This window comes from Callorhinus ursinus, unplaced genomic scaffold (genome assembly GCF_003265705.2).
Source record: "Callorhinus ursinus isolate GAN/ISIS: 27379988/994484 unplaced genomic scaffold, GSC_fseal_2.0 scaffold1, whole genome shotgun sequence".
NCBI classification, from domain to species: domain Eukaryota; kingdom Metazoa; phylum Chordata; class Mammalia; order Carnivora; family Otariidae; genus Callorhinus; species Callorhinus ursinus.
Window position 1 is genome coordinate 138752181 of NW_027397063.1, and position 20051 is coordinate 138772231.

Consider the following 20051-nt stretch of genomic DNA (forward strand, 5'->3'; position numbering starts at 1 on the left):
TAGTGAGATACTTTCCCTCACCTCCTTGTTCATCTTTTCAGGTCTGTTTTATTTTTCATTTTTTATTATTTTTTTAAATCATAGGTAGGCTCAACACCCAACGTGGGGCTTGAACTCATGAGCCTGGAGATCAAGAGTCGCATGCTCTACCAACTGAGCCAACCAGGTGCCCCTTTTTAGGTCTGTTTTAAAATTAAGTTTACCTCCTCTACAGGACAAGGATCGTCCCTATCTGGTTCCTTCCTCATAGCAGCTCCAGCTACTGAGCGAGTGACCTGCAAAAGGCTGATGCTCAATATCTGTTAAATGACTAGATTCCCCTCTACCTTCTTTTCCTCACAGATTTCATTCCCTCCTTTTACTCTTCACTCTAACAGGGTGGATCTCACCTGCAAATGTCCCATCAGAACAGCCTGTAGACTTTAAAAACACATACTGTACTCAGCAGGTCTAAGGGAAGAGTCCCATGCAGATGCCCCCTGAGGCACACACCCCCTTCCCTCCTACAGTGACAGGAAAACTCCCAAATCTCTAGCCCAGTCTTCCCCTGCATTTTAGTACCATACGTTTCCACCTACCTACCGCCGTTTTAGTCAGTCAGTATGTCAGCTTCTTAAATTATCTTGTTCCAAATCTTAAACTAACCCATTCTGGTAGTTCCCTTTACCTTAATGGTACCTATGTTCTCCCCACCACAAACCACTTCTAGTTGTACCTTTAACCCGTAAGTTATTATATTCTATGGGTTCTTTCAGAAACCTCAAAACAGTCATCCTTTGCGGTGTATTTTTAATACCAAACTGTTTCATTCCTAGAAGCCTGTAACACATGTCAGTGGCCTGGTCTGCTTGCCTTTGGTCATTCAAACTGTCACACATTGTTAATACTAACATTCCAAACACCGCACTGTGATGCTGTGCCACTGCTTAATAACCATTAGTAAGTTCTCATTTTCTGTAAGACAAAGGCCAAATTCTTTAGCATAACCTTAAGGAACCCTTTAGAATTTGGATCCCACCTAGCACTGCAAATTGAACTGAATATTCTACATCTGTGGTTCTAAAGCTGGAAAAAAAGCATAAATGAACATCTTACAGGCCTAGAAAGTCCTGTAAGATATGGGCCCTTACCTAGCCCCTCAACCTCATTCTGGGCTACTCACCAATTACTCATTAAATTCTAGTTACACACACTTCCTCTTTAGCACTTAGAGATCAACAATCTCTTTCTTCCCTTCAGGACATAGCACATGTTTCTTTTCCCTGCCTAGAAGGCATCTAATCCCCACTTCTCATATAGCTAACAGGTGCCTTCTCATCCTGCAACCCCATTTTATGTCCCCTTCCCAGGAAAGCTCTTCCCTTCCCACTACTTCTGTATCAGCATTTGCTGTTCCTTTCTCCCCGACACAGAAGTCATTCTAAGTTGTAATGCCCCTCCCCCCGTCTTTTGCATATTTTTGTCACCCTCACCAGAATGGAAGAATACAGGGACCATATCTGCTTGGTTATCCAGTGTATACCACATGCTTATTATAGTGTATGAGACACAGGTGCTGAATGTTTTCAGAACACACAAATGAACATCAGAATAACCTGGCTAACTTCTTAAAATGGAAGATGCCTAGGTCTCTAGTCCCATACACATTTCCAACTACCTATTGACCTTGTCACTCACTTCACTCCAAGGATTCTTGGGGATTAAGTCCAAAATCTGCAATTTTTGCAAGCACTCCTCATATTTCTGGAATAGCTGGCAGAATTTCATTCCCTTGTTGAATATGAATGCAGCCACACCTGTCCGTCCCAGTGCCAGCCGCCATCCTGGGTAATCATAATGCCCCTCCCACAAATTCTCAAGTAAAATTACTCTCAACAAGTGAGAAAAACAGGTGTTACCAACCCTACACTTTACTCCCACCATTTTCTTCTATTAAATGCTTTCATATTTTCCCTCTTCCAATTGTGATATGAAGCTTGGTTTAAGAATCCAGGTAGATACTGTTAAGTGGGTTACAGAAAGGAGAACTGATGCTAGGTAGCTGAAAAAGTAACTGTATCCTCATGATAGAAAAAACAAAAGGCCCTGGTTGGTCCACCTATTCCTTTCCTCTGCTACCAACATGCACACAATATAAACTGTAAACTACCAAGTATCAGCAATCATTTTTGATGGGTAATAAGAACTCTGCCTAAACTAGGCTTAAACAGCACCAGTGCAGGTGTCAAGCAAGACATATACTTCGAATGTGATCTTGGCTGCAAACTGCTTCTATTCAATTTCAGCCCCTTAACAGGTCAAGGTGTATTACCCTTTCCCTAAGACAGGTAATCTAATTAGAACTGCAAAATGCTGTACACATGACACTCAGAATACTTACCTGCTTCTACAATAGCTGGTTTATTACTAGAGCAGACAGAGAGCACCTTCAGTACTCTGCTCGTGGTCCACAGTAGTTTCTCGTAAGTGTAGGTCCTCATTATATTTACTAAAGCTTGAGGTCCACCACTAGCCAGGATGATCAGCTAGAAAAACATGTATATGTATGTATCGTTAGTCATGGAATCTTCACCATATGCCCAAGAAAAGCCACATTACCAACCTATTTTGTTATACAAGCATTTCAGCCAGCTTGCCACTGACCTAAATGTATTCCTGGACCCATTACCCAGATCCCCATACTGGAGCCCTGTTTAACCCCTCCTTCTACAGCATTCCACTCAAATTCAGGCATCCCAGTACTCCCAAGAATATATCAACTCTGTCCCAATTTTCTTCCTCCCCCACTGATCACAGCAAAAGAAACAAACAGAAACCATGTTGGTATGCAACAGTAAGGTCCAGATAATGATGCTGTATCATCAACAGCAGTTCAACAAATCCATCAAAGTGGATTTGTTGAAAATTTGAACCAGAACAGGCGCTTAGAACTCCTAATGATCTGGCTCTTGGCTTTTCCTAATCATTATTCACCTACTTAAAATGATGTATCACAAAATCATCATTCATTCTTCTCCTTTACTTCCCTGTATACCCCCACCTCCAAACTATCCTGATTTTCTAAGAACAAATCTCATCACTTCGTGCCTCTGCTGATACTGAACTGCTTTCCATGACTCTTTGAACATATTCTACATGGCCCTGCACGACCTGCCCTGCTGATATCTCAATGGTCTCAATCTCAAACCTTTACTCTTCTTTACTCTTCATAAACTCATCCCTCTCCTCCCTCAGTAGGACTTTCAAAGGTGTCATTTCCTCTCTTTGACCGTCACCTAGTCAGTTTTTCCTCATCCTTGAGAGCTGAACTCAACTATCACTTCCTCCCACAGGTCTCCCTGAACCTTCCAAACAGGGTCTGGTTCACATATATGCTGCTCTCATAGCCCCTCTACTTCCTTGGAATATATGGATTAAACAGTAATTAGATTATCTCAGTGTCTATCACCCACCTAAGAATGAAAGCTCTAAGTTTGCCCACTATACCCTATCACCTAGCTTCATACAGACAAATGTTTAAAGAAAAAGAGATGTCCAACTTTTTTTTTCTAGGATATACACAAAGGATGAAGCATACAAAGAATGTGCAAGAGTCCACAGAAGGACATGACACTGGATTTCCTGACGCTCCATGAACCACACTCAGAACAATTCTTTTACCTTGCTTTCTTGATTGCCATAAGCTAAAATCTGAAGGCAGTCTGTTGTAATAGCCAAGAATTTAACATTTGTTTTGTTGAGCAAGGCAACCATTTTCTGCAGCCCACCGGCTAAACGCACTGCCATTTTAGCTCCTTCTTGATGCAATAAAAGGTTGTGGAGAGTTGTAATGGCATAAAATAATACAGAATCCACCGGTGAACTGGGAAGAAGAAAAAAGCCTCATCAGAAATGCTGTGAGGGCACTCTTTGCCTTCCTAGCTTCAAGCATTCTGTCCACGTTTTCTTACCCGAGCATCTTCACCAGGGCAGGAATGCCCCCAGACTTAAAGATGGCCAGCAAGCCCTCACGATGATGAGAAAGATTGTGCAAGGTCCCAGCAGTACAGCGAGCCGTTTCCACATCGTTTGTATTCTGCATGGTGCGTACAATAGCAGACACCATCTGAGGAGAACGCATGATGGCGTGTCTGGAAGCTTCCTTTTTAGAAAGCTGATGGACCATAACTGCAGCCTTATTAACCACCACCTATAATGTATAGGAATTAAGAGACAGCATTAGTTTTCAAATACTGCTATTGGGTAGACATTCTGAGGCTCCTTCCTTGAAAGTTTCCTTCAAAGCAGATTAAAAGCTCGCTGTATCGTTACTTACCTGGTCCTCATCGTTTAGCAGTTTTGTCAGTTCAGGGATTGCACGTGTGGCAAGTTCTGCATCATCTTGATAGTTAATCAAATTTACAACTGCATGTTTCAGCATCTGCGATGGTTCAGCCAAACGCTGGACGTTAGTAGGATGAGCGGCATCAAACTGTGTAGATGGGATCTGCATGCCCTCATCTAGGGTCTCAGGGAACATAGCAGCTCGCACCCTCTGAGCTCGTGTCATCGCATACTGACCATCAATATCTGGAAAAGATAATCAGCACTCACTATCCATAATTCAGCATTTGCCTGAGTTCGTGCTACCCTAAGTGGTGAGGTAACATCACAACCACTCCCCTCTCTTTACATCATTTTATTTAAGCGATTACACACTAACTTTTGTAAGAATCATTCTCAAAATTGACTTCTGACTCTTACTAATAAGGCAATAACCCTCTTACCAGCTACTTGTTCTTGAGTGAAGGACTGAGAAAAGCCCTGTTCCCACTCGTACAGGACTTGGGTGGTATCCACATCCTCTTCCTCGGGGTTGCCTTTACCACTCAGAGAAGGAGCTGTGGTAGTGGCACCAGAATGGATTCCAGAGTCCAGGTAAGACTGTTGCTGCCAGTGACTAACAGCCGCTTTTCTGTCTGGCTCCATGGCCATGTCCAGCTCCATCAAGTCAGCTATAAAAATCAAACAGCATTAGCATTACTACCACGGAAATGTTATCTTCACCTTAAAAATCTGTGATATGACGACCCACTGAAATATTGTTAGGAACAGTCAAATCTGAAAGACAGCCAAGAATAACAATAGCCAGGATTAGCTCAGTGATGAAATTTCTACACTCTTAGGGGGACCACCTAACAGTTACTCACTGAATTAGCGGAAGAATGGTACTGCATCCAGGCTCCAGAAGCAGTCATCCAGACTAGATTCCTGCTGGTGGCTTGTTTGCTATTTCACCAAGCCATTAGGAGGAGTGAGCAGAAAATGGAGCAAAAGGTAGCCTGACAAGTAAGCAGGGAGAGAGTAAAGCAGGGGGATCTGAGCCAGACTGGGTTAATGGCAATGAAGCAGAGCCCCGATTCAGTAACTAAAGATTTATGATACAAACCTTGGGTAGCCATTGCCCACACGGGATTTTCAAAACCGTTGTATGGTGTGCTTCAGATACCCTAAAAGAGTTAATCAAGTCATTAGGATTTAAAATTAGTTTGTTTTTAGTACTTTTCAGTCCCTAGGATGGCCTGCTAAACATCATGGACGATATCCATGAAAAGCCCCAAATCCCCTTTTATCATGTGAGAGTGAAACCTAGACTCCACAGTCTCCTCCGTAACACTCAACTACAGCTCCACCACTGCTGAACCTCTTAGTAAAAATTCCTCGTTAACAAGCACCTCTTTTTAAGTAGAAATACAAATTACAGTTATTCAGGAGGTCAGAAAGCATAATTACTGTTGCAGATAAAGAAAATTTATAGTGAAAGCCAAAGTGGGGGAAAAAAACTATTCAAAATCAACTCCTCCTTGAGTTCCCAAAAGGCCTCTCTCCCTTTTTAACTTCTTTCACTGAAAAATTCTGGACAGTGGAATTGGACATGGGGGAAAAAAAAAAAACACACCAGATTTTCATTAAATGGTTTTTCTTTCCTGATACAATGCCATCTAAAATACCTTCACTTAATCTTTTACTAAGAAGTAAAATTACTTTTCAAATGCAAGTCTGCAACACAAAAAGCACCTTTTTTTAGTAAAATTTTTCTAGCTCAAATTTATAGCAATGATGTATTATAAATATAAGTATTACTAATACTGTTTTGATTATAAAAATTTAATCACTCATATATAATTACATATTTATATATTTATATATATAAATCTTAGCCTCTGTGTTTGCATTTTGGCTTTATTGTGTAATAGTCACAATACTGAATCACATGGGAAACTACCTGCAAATGAGAACTGTTTAAAGGCTCATGGCCACTAGATATTTCTAATAACAAAATTTCCTTTATCACAAAGTATTCCCCTAAACGTTTATCTTGCACCGCAAATTTCATATTGGCTTACCAATATGTAAAAATACAGACTAAAATATGTAAGTGTGAAGTGTGTATTCTATCAATGTAAAAAGGAGTCTAAGGTTGGAAACTACACTCCCAAGTCCTATTTGCTCAAATGTAAAGGAAGCATGTATTAATTATTCCTGAAATTGCTCTTCCAGTACTAGATTTTTACAACCACAAAGATCACTTGACACGTGAAGATGACAAGATTGTGGATACAATTGTTTTAGTGTCCACAGTACAAACAACTGACAATCTTTGTACACAGCAAAATGAAGGACAGAAAATAATAAAGGTGGTTCCCATCTAAGAATCTTTTAAGATACCAAGCAGGATTATGTGTTTAATGTTTTGATTCAATAGACTGGAGTGGGGCATAGAAACCTGAACTTTTAATGAACATTCTAGGATGCAGACCACACTTTGAGAAATACCCAAGTACCCTATTCACTGATGCTGCATTTTAACTTTTATTTTTCCAACTCTCTGGAAACTGAGTTCCCCACTCCAGCTCCCAGTATATTTCCGGGAAAGGCGACCTAAAACATGGTCTACATTAGGCTCCTCCTTTGGCCAATGAATGCCACAGGGTTCAGAAACCAACCAGTCACTATAATATACATAAATAATATGTATTAATCAACTTTATGTCATTGGTAAGGCTTCTGGTCAATAGTAGGCTATTAGTAGTTAAGTTTTTAACAAGTCAAAAGTTATATGCAGATTTTCCACTGTGCGGAGGGGTTGGTGCCCCTAACCCCTGCATTGTTCAAGGTTCAAGTGTACATGGCTTCAAGACAAAAACATTTATAGTATTGTTTCCTTGTTGTTGATGCAAAGGCAAAACATTTTGCCACGTTACTGTGTAAAATCTTTATATGGGCTGATCCGTAAATTGATCATAATCTATACTGATTTTATGGAAAAAAGCAAGCTCCTATTCCAAACTTACAATATCAATTTGTATGTTGGGGACTTGTAAATACTATTATTTTTATAGCACTTTAAATTTTTTATGCAGCATACAAAAGAATTATTCTTGCTCTTCACTTCAATCCTGTGTGTGAGGGAGGGCAAGTGTCAATCCAGCAGGCTCAGAAATAAAAAGTAGGAAGGAAAATGGGGATCTACATAAGCAACAGTATAACCAACTCACTCCTACATTACTCTGCAGACAAATCCAAATTTTCCAAAAATATGAGAACTCTTCACTTTAGAAATTTCTTTAGAAACTGAATATGCTGTCCAAAGAGAACTAGGCCAGAATCTTGCCCAAAAGGAAAGCTTTCCTCATTCTTCCTGTGGACAGAACTTTCGGCCCGAGGGCTGGCTCCCTCCACCACACCCTGCCAATCATTCTAGAGGTCCCAATTAACCAAGGCTTCCGAAACACATCAGAAAAATCTTTAATATCAAAGGAAAAAGTTCAAGAAAAACCAACAGAAAAACTGACTCCAGAGTAACACAGAATTTTAAAAAAGGGTAAAGGTGGGGAAGGAAACAGAACGTTTCAATTTATTACCCTCAAAAAGATTGGAGATAATAAATAAAAAGTTCACTAGATAACCAAAGGTGGAAAAAAAAAAAAAACCTCTTAGAGCATAAAGGAGAAAGACGCTCAATATACAAAAGAGAAGTGAGAAGAAACAAGATGATCAATCTAGAGGATCAAAGCTCCAACTAATGGCCATTTCAGAATTAGGAGAAACAAAAATGGGGAAAAGCCCGGGGCATAATGCTAGCAAATTATGAAGTACTAAATGTTCCCAATGCAAGTGATCACTAACTACAGACTGCATTAGAATGCTTTGTGTCTTGCCAGCTTTATCACCACCAAGTGGTGCTTTAACAAAGAAAGAGGATTGCCAGGATAGCCAATTTATCCAGTTTAGTGAGGTAATGGATACATACATCCTTTTATTTTTTTCTTTTTGTTAAACATGTATTCTTTCTAGTTATCTCAAAATTTATTTTTGACTTAAGAGTTTAACAAGATATGGAACAGAAAAAAATATATATCCTTTATATATTAATAATTTCTACCTAGGTGAAAAGTTCATCCTGATCCATACCTTATTCAAAGTATTACTATAAGCAATTTTTCCTTCAGCTTTTCTAATAGGACTACTTAAGCATTCTAGGCTTTTCTTTTTTCTTATTAGGAAAAATTTCAAATAGGCAGGAAAGTGCCTATTTGAGCATAAAGGAGAGCATAAACACAACTGTATAATGAACACCCACATCACCTATACTTAATGACTGTTAATATTACGCAGTATTTGTGCCCTTCCACAGAATAATTTTAACGTAAGTTACATACATTAGTTTATTATGTGGTTATAAAAAGGATATTTTTTTGCATACCAGAACACTTTTATAAAAAATTAGCCGTACTAGCTGCTACTCAATTTCAGAAGGAGTGAATTGGAGCGTCTACTTCACCTTGTGTACTTTAAGTGGCCTTCTGTCACAGTCTATGTGAGAATTCTTGACATGATACAGGTTTCACACTAGTTTACTTCTCCAGTTCCCATTAGGACAAATTATCTTAATTACTTTAGATTTCACAAAATTTGAGTATTACTAACTAGGAGTAACTTTGCTATGTAAAAATAAAGCAGATCTATTATAAAGCCACAGTTTTATACTGGCAGTTCATGCAAACAATTCACTTTCCAATAACCCGTACTGGAAGAACCAAAGCCAATCACTTATTCTGTTTTCAAGTAAGAAAACAGAACTCTATTTCAGGAGCATGATAAACTTACGAAAAATCCTCAGGGATTAAAAACCATTCTAAGTAAAATTTGCTTTGTAAATCTAAAAGCACAAACATAATGCATTTTTATTAACCGTCCCTACTAATACCTTGCCAGTTAAAAAATTTATAGTCTCCTCAAATCTTCCTGTTTGGGCACTTTTCATTCATCAGTAACACTTTTAAATCACAACTCCCTCTAGTTTCCTTCTTACTTTTACTCCTCAGCTATGTCTTTGTGTATTCTGAGAGGAATCTCCCTTTACCGGCCGATAAAAAACAAGTATCTAATGACACTTTTGCTCCTCCAAAACTCCTAACATTATTAATGCCCTTTGTATTATCTTTAAATACATAGGCTTAAAAATCGCTATTAGAATATGAACGGTCTATGACTAGGAAAAATTAGGACATTTCCCAAATGATCTCTCTTCCTCCTTCATTTTATTGTCTTCCCAATTCTCTACCCTACCTATAAAGTAAAACATATATAAGCTTAGTATAAAATAATATTTTTCCTTGTCATTCCCGTAATAATGATACGCAGTTAATGACATTCTGGTATATTCAGTATTTTATTAAATTTACTATCGGTATTCTTTTAAAATGAACATACAAAAACCAATTCCTTGTAGACCCTAACAAAATATTTTCATCTACACTGTATCATATGTCTGTACCATAATTTAACCAAATCTCCCTTTCTTGAATATTTAGTCCTCCCCCATTTAGTTTCCTATTCAAACAATGCTGAACAAAAATGTTTGCATATAAAAGATTCTCTTAGTTTCTTCCACTTACCTTTCCACATGAGGACTGCTCCAACTACTGGGTTAAAAGGGTAAGAATTTATAAGGCCTTTGATACACAGCTCCGTAATACTGAGGGAACATAAGCAGACAATTTTCACAGAAGGCCCTGTATGAGTGGCCAGCCTACCAAGCAAGGTGTGAGGAGCATCAACTGTTACCTCAGGACAACCTGTAGTAGCCATGTTCATCCATCTAATGTACACACTACCACCTGCAAGTTTTTCTAAATTCTGAAATTACATGCTTAATTTCTTCTGTTTGTTTGCCACATGTAGCCTTTTTGGCTTCCCAGATTCTTAATGCAGTCCTTTTATATATATATATTTTTAAAGATTTTATTCATTCGACAGAGAGAGACACAGTGAGAGAGGGAACACAAGCAGGGGGAGTGGGAGAGGGAGAAGCAGGCTTCCTGCCAAGCAGGGAGCCCGACGTGGGGCTGGATCCCAGGACCCTGAGATCATGACCCGAGCCGAAGGCAGAAGCTTAACGACTGAGCCACCCAGGCGCCCCTGTCCTTTTATATTTTTATAAAGCACATGTATATGTTATATATAAGAAGCTCCTTGAATAATCACTGGTACAGCATATTTAGGCCTCCTGTGTATACCCGAAAATATGATTTTACTATTTAAAATAATCGACTATGGTAATATTCTTTACACTCTGATACATCCTTAGTCTCACCAATGAGTAGCTTCACACAGAATCTTTGGTCAGTAACATAATCCTAAAACAGTCTGGATCCTTCAGAAAAAAGGATAATGTTTTAAAACACACTTTCACTTTATCCACTTTGAACAAATCACTACAAAAAGCAGATAGTTTTTCTTTAGCCTATATTAATCTAAGCAACCAAAAAGATATTTTAAAACACAGCTATCTCAAAGTACATAGGAAATAGCCTTTATCTACACAGGCACATTTTTATAGTCTCCAAGTATAATTTTATGCCAGCTAAGTAAAAAAAAACAAAATGTTTAATGTTGTTGATATTGTTGATGCAGTAAAAGTACAAAGATTACATGCCAGCTTCTTAATACCTGGAAGCAAAGGGAATCAGAAATGAAGGGTATTAAAGATGCCTTCAACTCTCCAGCATTTTTTTAAAGTCAAATAAATACAGCAAAAATACATACATCTCTTAATCTTGGTCACCCATGAGTACATGACCGTTACATTAACTGATTAACAATAAAACAAATGAACATTTCAGGTAAACTCCAAATATGATTTCAAAATATGAGAAAATCTTTGTACTTTACTATTTTCAAACAATTAAAATGGAACTATCCATAAAAGACACAAGTATTTCGTGTACATTTTTGTCAAACCAACTAAACCTAACAAACTCAAGTCTCAAAGATGAGGATAAAATAAATACTTGTCTCCTTAAAGAGGCAGCAGTCACAAAAGCTAAGCAGGCTACAAGTCTATTTTAGAAGGCTAAAGACTATAAGCTACGTGGGATGTGGGAGGGTCTGTTTCCATTACATCCTGAAACTGAAAATCCTGTTTCTCTTTCGAGTTCACAAAATGATGATTAGCTAAATACTTTTTAACTTGAGGACTTTCTTTGTTAACACTCTAGAGACACTTTCACACCCATTTTAAGTTACAGTGTGACAAGGCTGCACAGAAAACAATTCACAGTTAAGCTAGATTTTTAATAAAAGGGACCATTATGTACAAACTACTTTCCTATATACAAATTGGTTAGAAAAATATAATCACAAAAAGATCTCATTCATGAAAGCAACAATAAAAACAAAGTACATACAAGATTAAATGGAGTTATGTTTTTTGACTGGAAAACTTTTATATTAGTAAGATATTGTTAGTTTTCTCTTAGTTTATGAATTTAATGTATTCCCCCAAAATTCTGATTTCTTAAGCACTGAAAATGGTTCTTAAGCTCATTTGGAATAGAAGTATGAAGATAATTAAGGAAAATAAAAGACTGAAATAACTATGAGAAGAGACCGATTCTATCAGATACTAAAATACATTATAAATCAACAGCCACAGCAATTAAAGAATTGTATAACTGGGATATGAATGGGTAAGAGACTACTGTAATCAGACAACACCAAGAGATAATATGGCAATTTAATAAATCAAAGAGGTGATACTTCAAGTAGCGGGAGGCAGTGGATTATGTGATTAACAGTATCAGGAAACAGGCTTGTCTTCGAAAAAAAATTTCTTTTATCCTTTTTTCATCTATTTTCATTTCCCCATATTAAAATTAAACCTACATTCATCAAATACTTACATGTAAGAAATCAAACAAAACAATGAGATAAAACAAGGCATATATAAGCAAGGATGGTATATATAGAAATAAATGATGGTAAGAAGCCAAACAGAAGTATGACTTGAAACTCTGGACCATTTGTGTGTGTACATAAAATTTTTAAATTCCAGGCAAAAACAACAACAACAAAAACCCACCACATACAAAGTAATTTAAAAAATGACATGCTGGACACAAGACAGGTAAAATATGATTAAAGGTTAATATCCACAGTACGCAAAGAACTAAGGACAAATCATTAAGAAAAAAACATCAGGGAAAGGGCAGGAACCATCATTTCAAAGGAAAAATAGCAATAAACATACACAAAAGAATAGAAACTCATTTATTTTGTTTATCAGACCAGTAAAGATAACCATCAGTTTGCTCTCCATGGTTAAGAGTCTGTTTCTTGGTTTGCCTTTTTTTTCTTTGCTCATTTGTTTTGTTTTTTAAATTCCACACGAGTGAGATCATATGGTATTTGTCTTTCTCTAACTTATTTCGCTTAGCACTATGCTCTCTAGCTCTCTCCATGCTGTTGCAAATGGCAAGATTTCATTCATTTTTATGGCTGAATAATATTCCATTACATAAACTACATCTTCTTTATCCATTCATCCATCAATGGACACTTGGGCTGCTTCCATAGGTTGGCTATACTGCTATAAACATAGGGGTGCATATATTTTCTCAAATTAGTGTGTTTGTATTCTTTGGGTAAATACCCAGTACTGGAATTACTGGATCATATGGTAGTTCTATTTTTAATTTTTCGAGGAAACTCCATACTATTTTCCACGATGGCTGCACCAGTTTGCCTTCCCACCAACAGTGGGAGAAGGTTCCATTTTCTCCACATCCTTGCCAACACTTGTTTCTTATATACATGGATTTTTTTTTAATAATACAGTATTGCAATAAAAGTATTTTCTCTTATGATTTTCTTATTTTCTTTTCTCTAGCTTACTTTATGGTAAGAATACAGTATATAATACAACATACAAAAAATGTCTTAATCCTCTGTTTATGTTATTAGTAAGGCTTTTTTTTTTTTCTATCAACAGTAGGCTATAGCAAGTTAAGTTTTGGAGGAGTCAAAGTTATACAGAGACTTTGGACTGTGTGGGTCTGGTGCCCCTAATCTCATTATTTAAGAGGTAACTGTAGTTAAACTGGCAGAAACTTTCTGGAGGGTAAGTTGGCACTACCCATTAAATATAAGTGTAAATACCCTCTCACTTTAAAGTTCCATTTTTAAAACAGAAATTATTATGCAGGAATATTCACAGAAGTATGCCAAGAGGTCTGCACAGTGAAGCAGTCATAGAAATTGCTGGAAATTACCCAAATGCTCTTCAGCAAGGGAATGAATAAAAAATAATTTATTAAATGGAATATATTTTCATCCATTGAACAAATATGTAACACCTTTCATATTACTGGCACTGCAGTAACAGTGAATGAGAGTCAAGGTCATACATCTAGTAAAGCTTGCATTCTATGATTAGAAAGTTAATAAAAAACAAAACAATTTAAAGAGAACTGGTGTGAAGGAAATAAACAAGGTGAGAACAGAGTAACTGGTTGAGGAGGAAGGCTACTCTCGGTAAGAATGACGGATGATGGTAGGGACATCTGAGCAGAGGAGGAGGAGCCAGTCAACTGAAGACGGGACAGAACACCTCATGCAGAGAAAAAGTGCAAAGGAAGGTTATGAGCTGTTTGGTAAAGGTACTAAAAGGTCACCAGTGTAACGAGATGTCAGGGAACTATGAAAAGAGGAAAGGACCAGGTCAATAAGGATGTAGAATAAAATCCAAAGTGCACTAGGAAGCCACTGAGGTGCATGTACTGTGATTTAGGCCTTTTAAAATTCACTCTAGTGTCTGTATGGATAAAAAAAGAAGGTGAGGGGCCAAAAGAAAAGCAGGGACACCAATCAGGAAGCTACTACTAATTGTAAATCACCCAAGTGAGAAGGGGTAGTGGATAACTATGTAGCCATTAAAAATAATGAATATTTTCAGGAGAAAAAAAAATTCAACACATACCTGATAATGCAAAACATTTGCATATTTTAAGATTTTTGCATACATTCCCAGAATTAAATTTAATGTAATACAATAGTATTAGAAATGATACATGTCCAAGAAAATATATCATTTAGCCCCATATGTGTTAGCCAGTGATACTGAACATTAAGGAAATGTTTCTAAGTATGAAAGCTGAGTGGCCTATAAAACAGACTCTCTGCAAAAGAAATGTGGAACCTTCTCAGCCAACCATTAGTACCTCAAGGCAAAAAAAAAAAAAAAAAGACATTCTTTGTAAAAATGTTTTCTAAAAGCAAGGAAATCAAACACTGCATTTTTTTGATATTCAGACAAATAACATTTTATTTAATTACATAATTTTCCTATTTTTAGTAGTTTAATAGAAATTTTCATTCAGTTCTTGTTCTATTAAAATGGCACTATTCTAAGAATCAACTGCATCACAAAGTAATGCCAGATTTTACTGACTTATTTTAAATATATTTTACAGCGTAATTTTAGGATGTTGCCTTGTAATATCAGGTAAACATCTAATTTTCCCCTTGACATACTTAACAATGTATCATAATTAAATGCTTAGTAACTTGAATTCTGAGTCTAATGTTACCCCACTAAATGTTCCCAGAAACCTCATAAAGTAGACAACATTCCCCAAATTATCAGATTAAAAGCCTGACTAGGAGCAGTTAATATAAAAGAGTATAGCTAATAAACTGCTCAGTTAAAATTCAAATCCAGGTCTTATGTTTAAGCTCAGAGTCATGTGCCCTTTTAATCAAATCATGTATCCCAACCCCCATCTGAAAGCTAAGGACAATTCGTATTTAATAATGTTGTAGATCAATGCAAGAGAAAGGTTAGCAAAAAGAACTACTTTCTTTGAACAGTGACTACAGGGAAAAAACAAAACAAAACAATCTAAGATGCCACTCACTACATACTTCATACTTTGACTCTTGCCTAGCTAGATGGCGCTACTGCTGACAAGAAAATGCAAAATTTTCAAACACAAGCTTATTATGCTAAGGAGATGTAAGGGTTTATTTCAAGAAAGTCTCCAGATGTTAATCTCTAGGTTCAGGCTATAGGCAGAATGAACAGCAAGGGACTCAATGACTTCTAGAAGTAATTAATGCGTTACTTTATACCCCTTAGCAATAACCTTCCTCTTTTTCACTTGTTATAAGAGTTTCCCACCATACAGCACAGAGACCTTAAAAAAAAAAGTTCAATGTGTGAACACAGTGAGGGCTGGGGTTGTATCTTTAGTTTTCTCATTATATCCAAAGTGCTTAGCACATACCAAGCTTTTAAATAATTTGATGGACTGAATGTGCCAATAAGAAAGATGCTCAAAAAAATTAGACAGTAAGACAAATGAAATAATACAAAGACTTAAATAACCAACAAACAATTATATAACCTAGGAGACTTCTTAAATGCCTTTAGGAACATGAAGGATTCATTTATTAAGAATGTATATCTGAAACAGAGGTCAGCAAACTTTTTCCGTAAAGGGCCAGACAGTAATTATTTTAGGCTTTGTAGACCATAAAACGGGACTACACCAAAATAAAAAGCTTTGCAAGCAAAGCTTGCAACAAAATGAAAAGGCAGCCTACCAAATGGGAGAAAATATTTGCAAATGATATATCCAATAAAGATTAGTATCCAAAATATATAAAGAACTTACACAACACCAAAAAAACCCAAACACCTAATTAAAACCTGGACAGAGGACCTGAATAAACATTTTTCCAAAGAAGACCTACAGACAGCCAACAGACACATGAAAAGATGCTCAACATCATTAATCATCAGGGAAATGCAAATCAAAACCAGTATGTGATATCACCTCACACAAACCAGAATGGCTAGTATCAAAAAGACAAGAAATAGTAAGTGTTGGCAAGGATGTGGTGAAAAGGGAACCCCTGTGCAGTTGGTGGCAGTGGAAACTGGTGCAACCACTGTGGAAAACAATACGGAGGTTCCTCAAAAAATTAACAGTAGAAACACCATATTGATCCAGTAACTCCACCCACAACTAGGTATGTATCCAAAGAAAACGAAAACACTAATTGGAAAAGATATATGCACCCCATGTTTACTGCAGCATTATTTACAATAGCCAAGATATGGAAGCAACCTAAATGTCCATCCAGAGATGAATGGATAAAGATGTGGGGTATATATATATGTGTGTATATATATATATACATACACACACACACACACACACACAATGGGATAATACTCAGCCATTAAAAAAAAAAAAAAAAGGAATGGGTGCCATTCATAACAACATGGATGGACCTCTTAGAGGGAATTACGCTGAGTGAACTAAGACAAAGACAAATACCGTATGATTTCACCTGTATGTGGAATCTAAAAAACAAATGAACAAAAAAGCAGAAAGACTCATAAATACAGAGAACTAGTGGTTGCCAGAGGGAAGGAGTGAGGGATGGGTCAAACAGGTGAAGGGAATTAAGAGGTACAAATTCTCAGTTTTTTATACACACACACACACACATATGTATTTCCCAGTTATGAAATAAATACATCACAGAGATGAAAAGTACAGCATTGGAAACATAGATAATAATACAATAATATTGCAATAGTGTTGTATGGTGACAATGGTGACTATGCTTATCATGATGAGCAGTGAGTAATGTACAGAACTGTCAAATCGTTACGTTGTACACATGGAACTAATACAACATTGTATGTCAACTATACTTCCAAGGATAAAAATGTTTTTTTAAAAAAGATCTTTGTTGCAACTACTCAACTCTATTACAGTGTGAAAGCAGCCACAGACAATATGTACACAAACAAGCATGGCTGTATTCCAGTAAAACTTTACTCATGGAAATTGCAAATTTGCAATTTCATGTACTTTCACGTGTCATGAGATCTGATCCTTCTTTTAACTTTTTAATCAGCCATTAAAAAATATAAAAACTATTCTTAGTCCTCAGGCCATACAAAAACAGGTGGAGAACAGTAGTTGCCCAACCCCTCACCTATTTATTATAGAGAACAAACCAAAGGCAACTGAGTTTACATTTTTAATTAAGTACATCAGACCTAAATGTGAAGACCCAGTAACAGAAAGGGTTTTTTAAGTAAGTTAACAGGTTGCTGAGAGGTCACACACTGCTTTTGCCTGTACTTCCAGAAACAGTTTATGTGAAAAACAAAACTGGAACAAATGACATATGAAGGCCACATCAAGACCATTTATTTGGAAAAAACACTTCCGGCCATTAAGACCAGGTATGGACTAAACCAGAATCAGGCCTCAATATACGCAGGCCTTTTAAAGTCTTTTTTTTTTTTTTTTTACTATAAAGATCTCCATGTTTGCTTGAAGGATCCTTTAAACTGGCTACCAGATCCTTCCAATGACTCTAACCTAGAAATTTAAACCCAGAGGACTCCACTCCATCCCCATGGTTCTTTAACCCAGTAGGGTTGGGATAGGGCCCTGGCATTGCATTTTTAAATTTGTTTAAAATGTCATATATGTTGCTGACACTGCTACCCCCAGCAAAAGGCTACAGCTGTAGATGAACCATATCCAACTCTATGTATGTAATGGTCAACAACTCAAGTTAAATAATAAAACAAATGGGACTCCATAGAGTAACCATAGGGTCCAGCTCTTTAAGAAACACCTTTCATTAGGACAACACAGATTCTTACTGTAACCTTCTTTTTTAAAAGATTTTATTTATTTATTGAGAGAGAGAGTGAGCACAAGAGGGGGAGTGGCAGGGGGCGAGGGAGAGAGAGAATCTCAAGCTGACTCCGGGCTAAGCGCCAGAGTCCCGCGCAGGGCTCAATCTCAGGACCCTGAGATCATGATCTGAGCTGAAATCAAGAATCAGATGCTTAACCGACTGAGCCACCCAGGTGCCCTGATTCTTCTTAATCTTTAGCAACCTTCTATATCTCACCATGCATATGAAGTTTATGTTACTTTACCAAACAGAAAGACATTTTTGCTGCCTTTGACAGCCTTACCACAGTAACAGGTTTCATAATCATGAGGCTCTCTTATATTTAGGAAGAGTAGCAGAATATTACAGAAAGTAGAGTGAGCTAGGAAGCTTTTATTTTCAAAATGTGACTACTTTCATTATCTCAATACAAAAAAAACTTCAAGGAATAGCTCTAAATCCCTGTTCTATTTTAAGCCCCAAAATACACCAGTAAATGAGTCATAACGTGGAGGTATATATGGATGCCTCAATGGTATATTATGTTCTTTGTTTTCTCGATTTGTGATGTTAATCAAGATTTTCTGTTCCACAAGTTTCCCCACAATTCCTTCATTTACTGAAAAGTTAAAGGATATAGCAATACCAATGGCATAAATACAACGTATGTGTAGATTTCATTTATTCAACAAATGTTTATGCAAATGCTACATGTGAGGAGGTATAATAGATTCTGGGTAGACAGTGGCGATTAAAGCAGACATGGTCCTTGCATCCTTCAAAGGGAGACAGACAAAAAATGAATAAACAATTTAAAGAGCGTTATGTGTATAACTAAGTAACAAGTAGAAGGGAGTGGAATGACACAAGGACAAGTAGAAGGTCCTACTTATAGTGGCCAAAGGCTTCTTGAAGGTAGCCTTCAAAAGCTGAGACCTGAAGGATGCAAAAGAGACTGCTGTCTTACAGCATATAAGGAGCAGAGCAGGAACATTCCAGAAACAGAAGTAACATGTGCAGAAGCCCAGAGTAATAAAGCCCTGATCACGTTTAAGAATGAAACCTCAAGACCAGTGTTTAATTATAGTGGGAAAGTGAGTGCAATGAGATGAGGCTGAAAATAGCCAGATCCTGTAGGGTTCTCTAGCCTTTGGTAAGGAAAGCTTTTTTTCCCCTAAGTGCTACTGAAAGTCCATGAAAGGTTATAATCTGGTGAGTAACAAAATCCCACTGAGTTTTTAAAGATTTTATTTATTTACTTGAGAGCGAGAAAGCACGCTTGTGCATGTGCAGGGGCAGGGGGGGGGGAGGGGGGGATGGAGAAATAATCTCAAGCAGACTCCCCGCTGAGCACGAAGTTCAAGGCAGGGCTCAGTCCCAGGACCCTGAGATCATGACCTGAGCTGAAACCAAGAGTCTGGATGCTTAACTGACTGAGCCACCCAGGCGCCCAACGAGTTTTTAAAAGCTGATTTTGGTTATAATGGGAAAAACTGAAAAGGGGACAAGAAATAAAGGGAAACCTGTAAAGAAATTATAGCAAACAGTCCAGGTGATGGTGGTGGCTTAAGCTAGGGTAGTAGAACTAAGCACAAAAAATAGCTACACTGGAGAAATACTTTGGAAATAGAAACAAAAGACTGGTTGTAATAAATGAGAGAAATTAAAGTAGGGTAAGAGGAACTAAAGAAGAATCTTAGGTATCTGGGTTGACCAATTAGGTTGTGATAAGGAAAAAAAAGGGGGAGTATTCCCAGAACTGCACTGTCCAATACAGGTAGCTACTTGTCACATGTGGTTATTCACATTTAACTTTATTAAAAATTTAGTTCCTCAGATTGAATATTTCAAATGCTCAATCGCCACATGTAGCTGTTGGTTACCATACTGGACAACACAGATGTAGAACATCTCTACCACCACAGAAAATTCTACTGGTGAGTGCTGTTACAGAAGGAAGAAAGAAAAAAATAAATAAAAATAAAAAATATATATATCAAATGCTGGGTAGTCCA

The 20051-nt window shown here is 37.2% G+C and overlaps 1 protein-coding gene across 2 annotated transcripts in view; it reads right to left on the reverse strand.

The window, feature by feature from the left end:
• The window catches only part of CTNNB1 (catenin beta 1), a 39260-nt gene that overhangs the window by 7602 nt on the left and 11607 nt on the right, over positions 1–20051 (reverse strand). For both annotated transcript variants that reach the window (XM_025883738.2, XM_025883734.2), the window contains exons 2-7: positions 5429–5489; positions 4767–4994; positions 4316–4569; positions 3951–4189; positions 3661–3862; positions 2381–2525 (exon numbers count right to left, since the gene is read on the reverse strand). In XM_025883738.2, coding sequence (XP_025739523.1) covers positions 2381–2525; positions 3661–3862; positions 3951–4189; positions 4316–4569; positions 4767–4994; positions 5429–5441 — 1081 coding nt within the window. In that variant the 5' untranslated portion in view covers positions 5442–5489. The remainder of the gene's footprint in view (positions 1–2380; positions 2526–3660; positions 3863–3950; positions 4190–4315; positions 4570–4766; positions 4995–5428; positions 5490–20051) is intronic.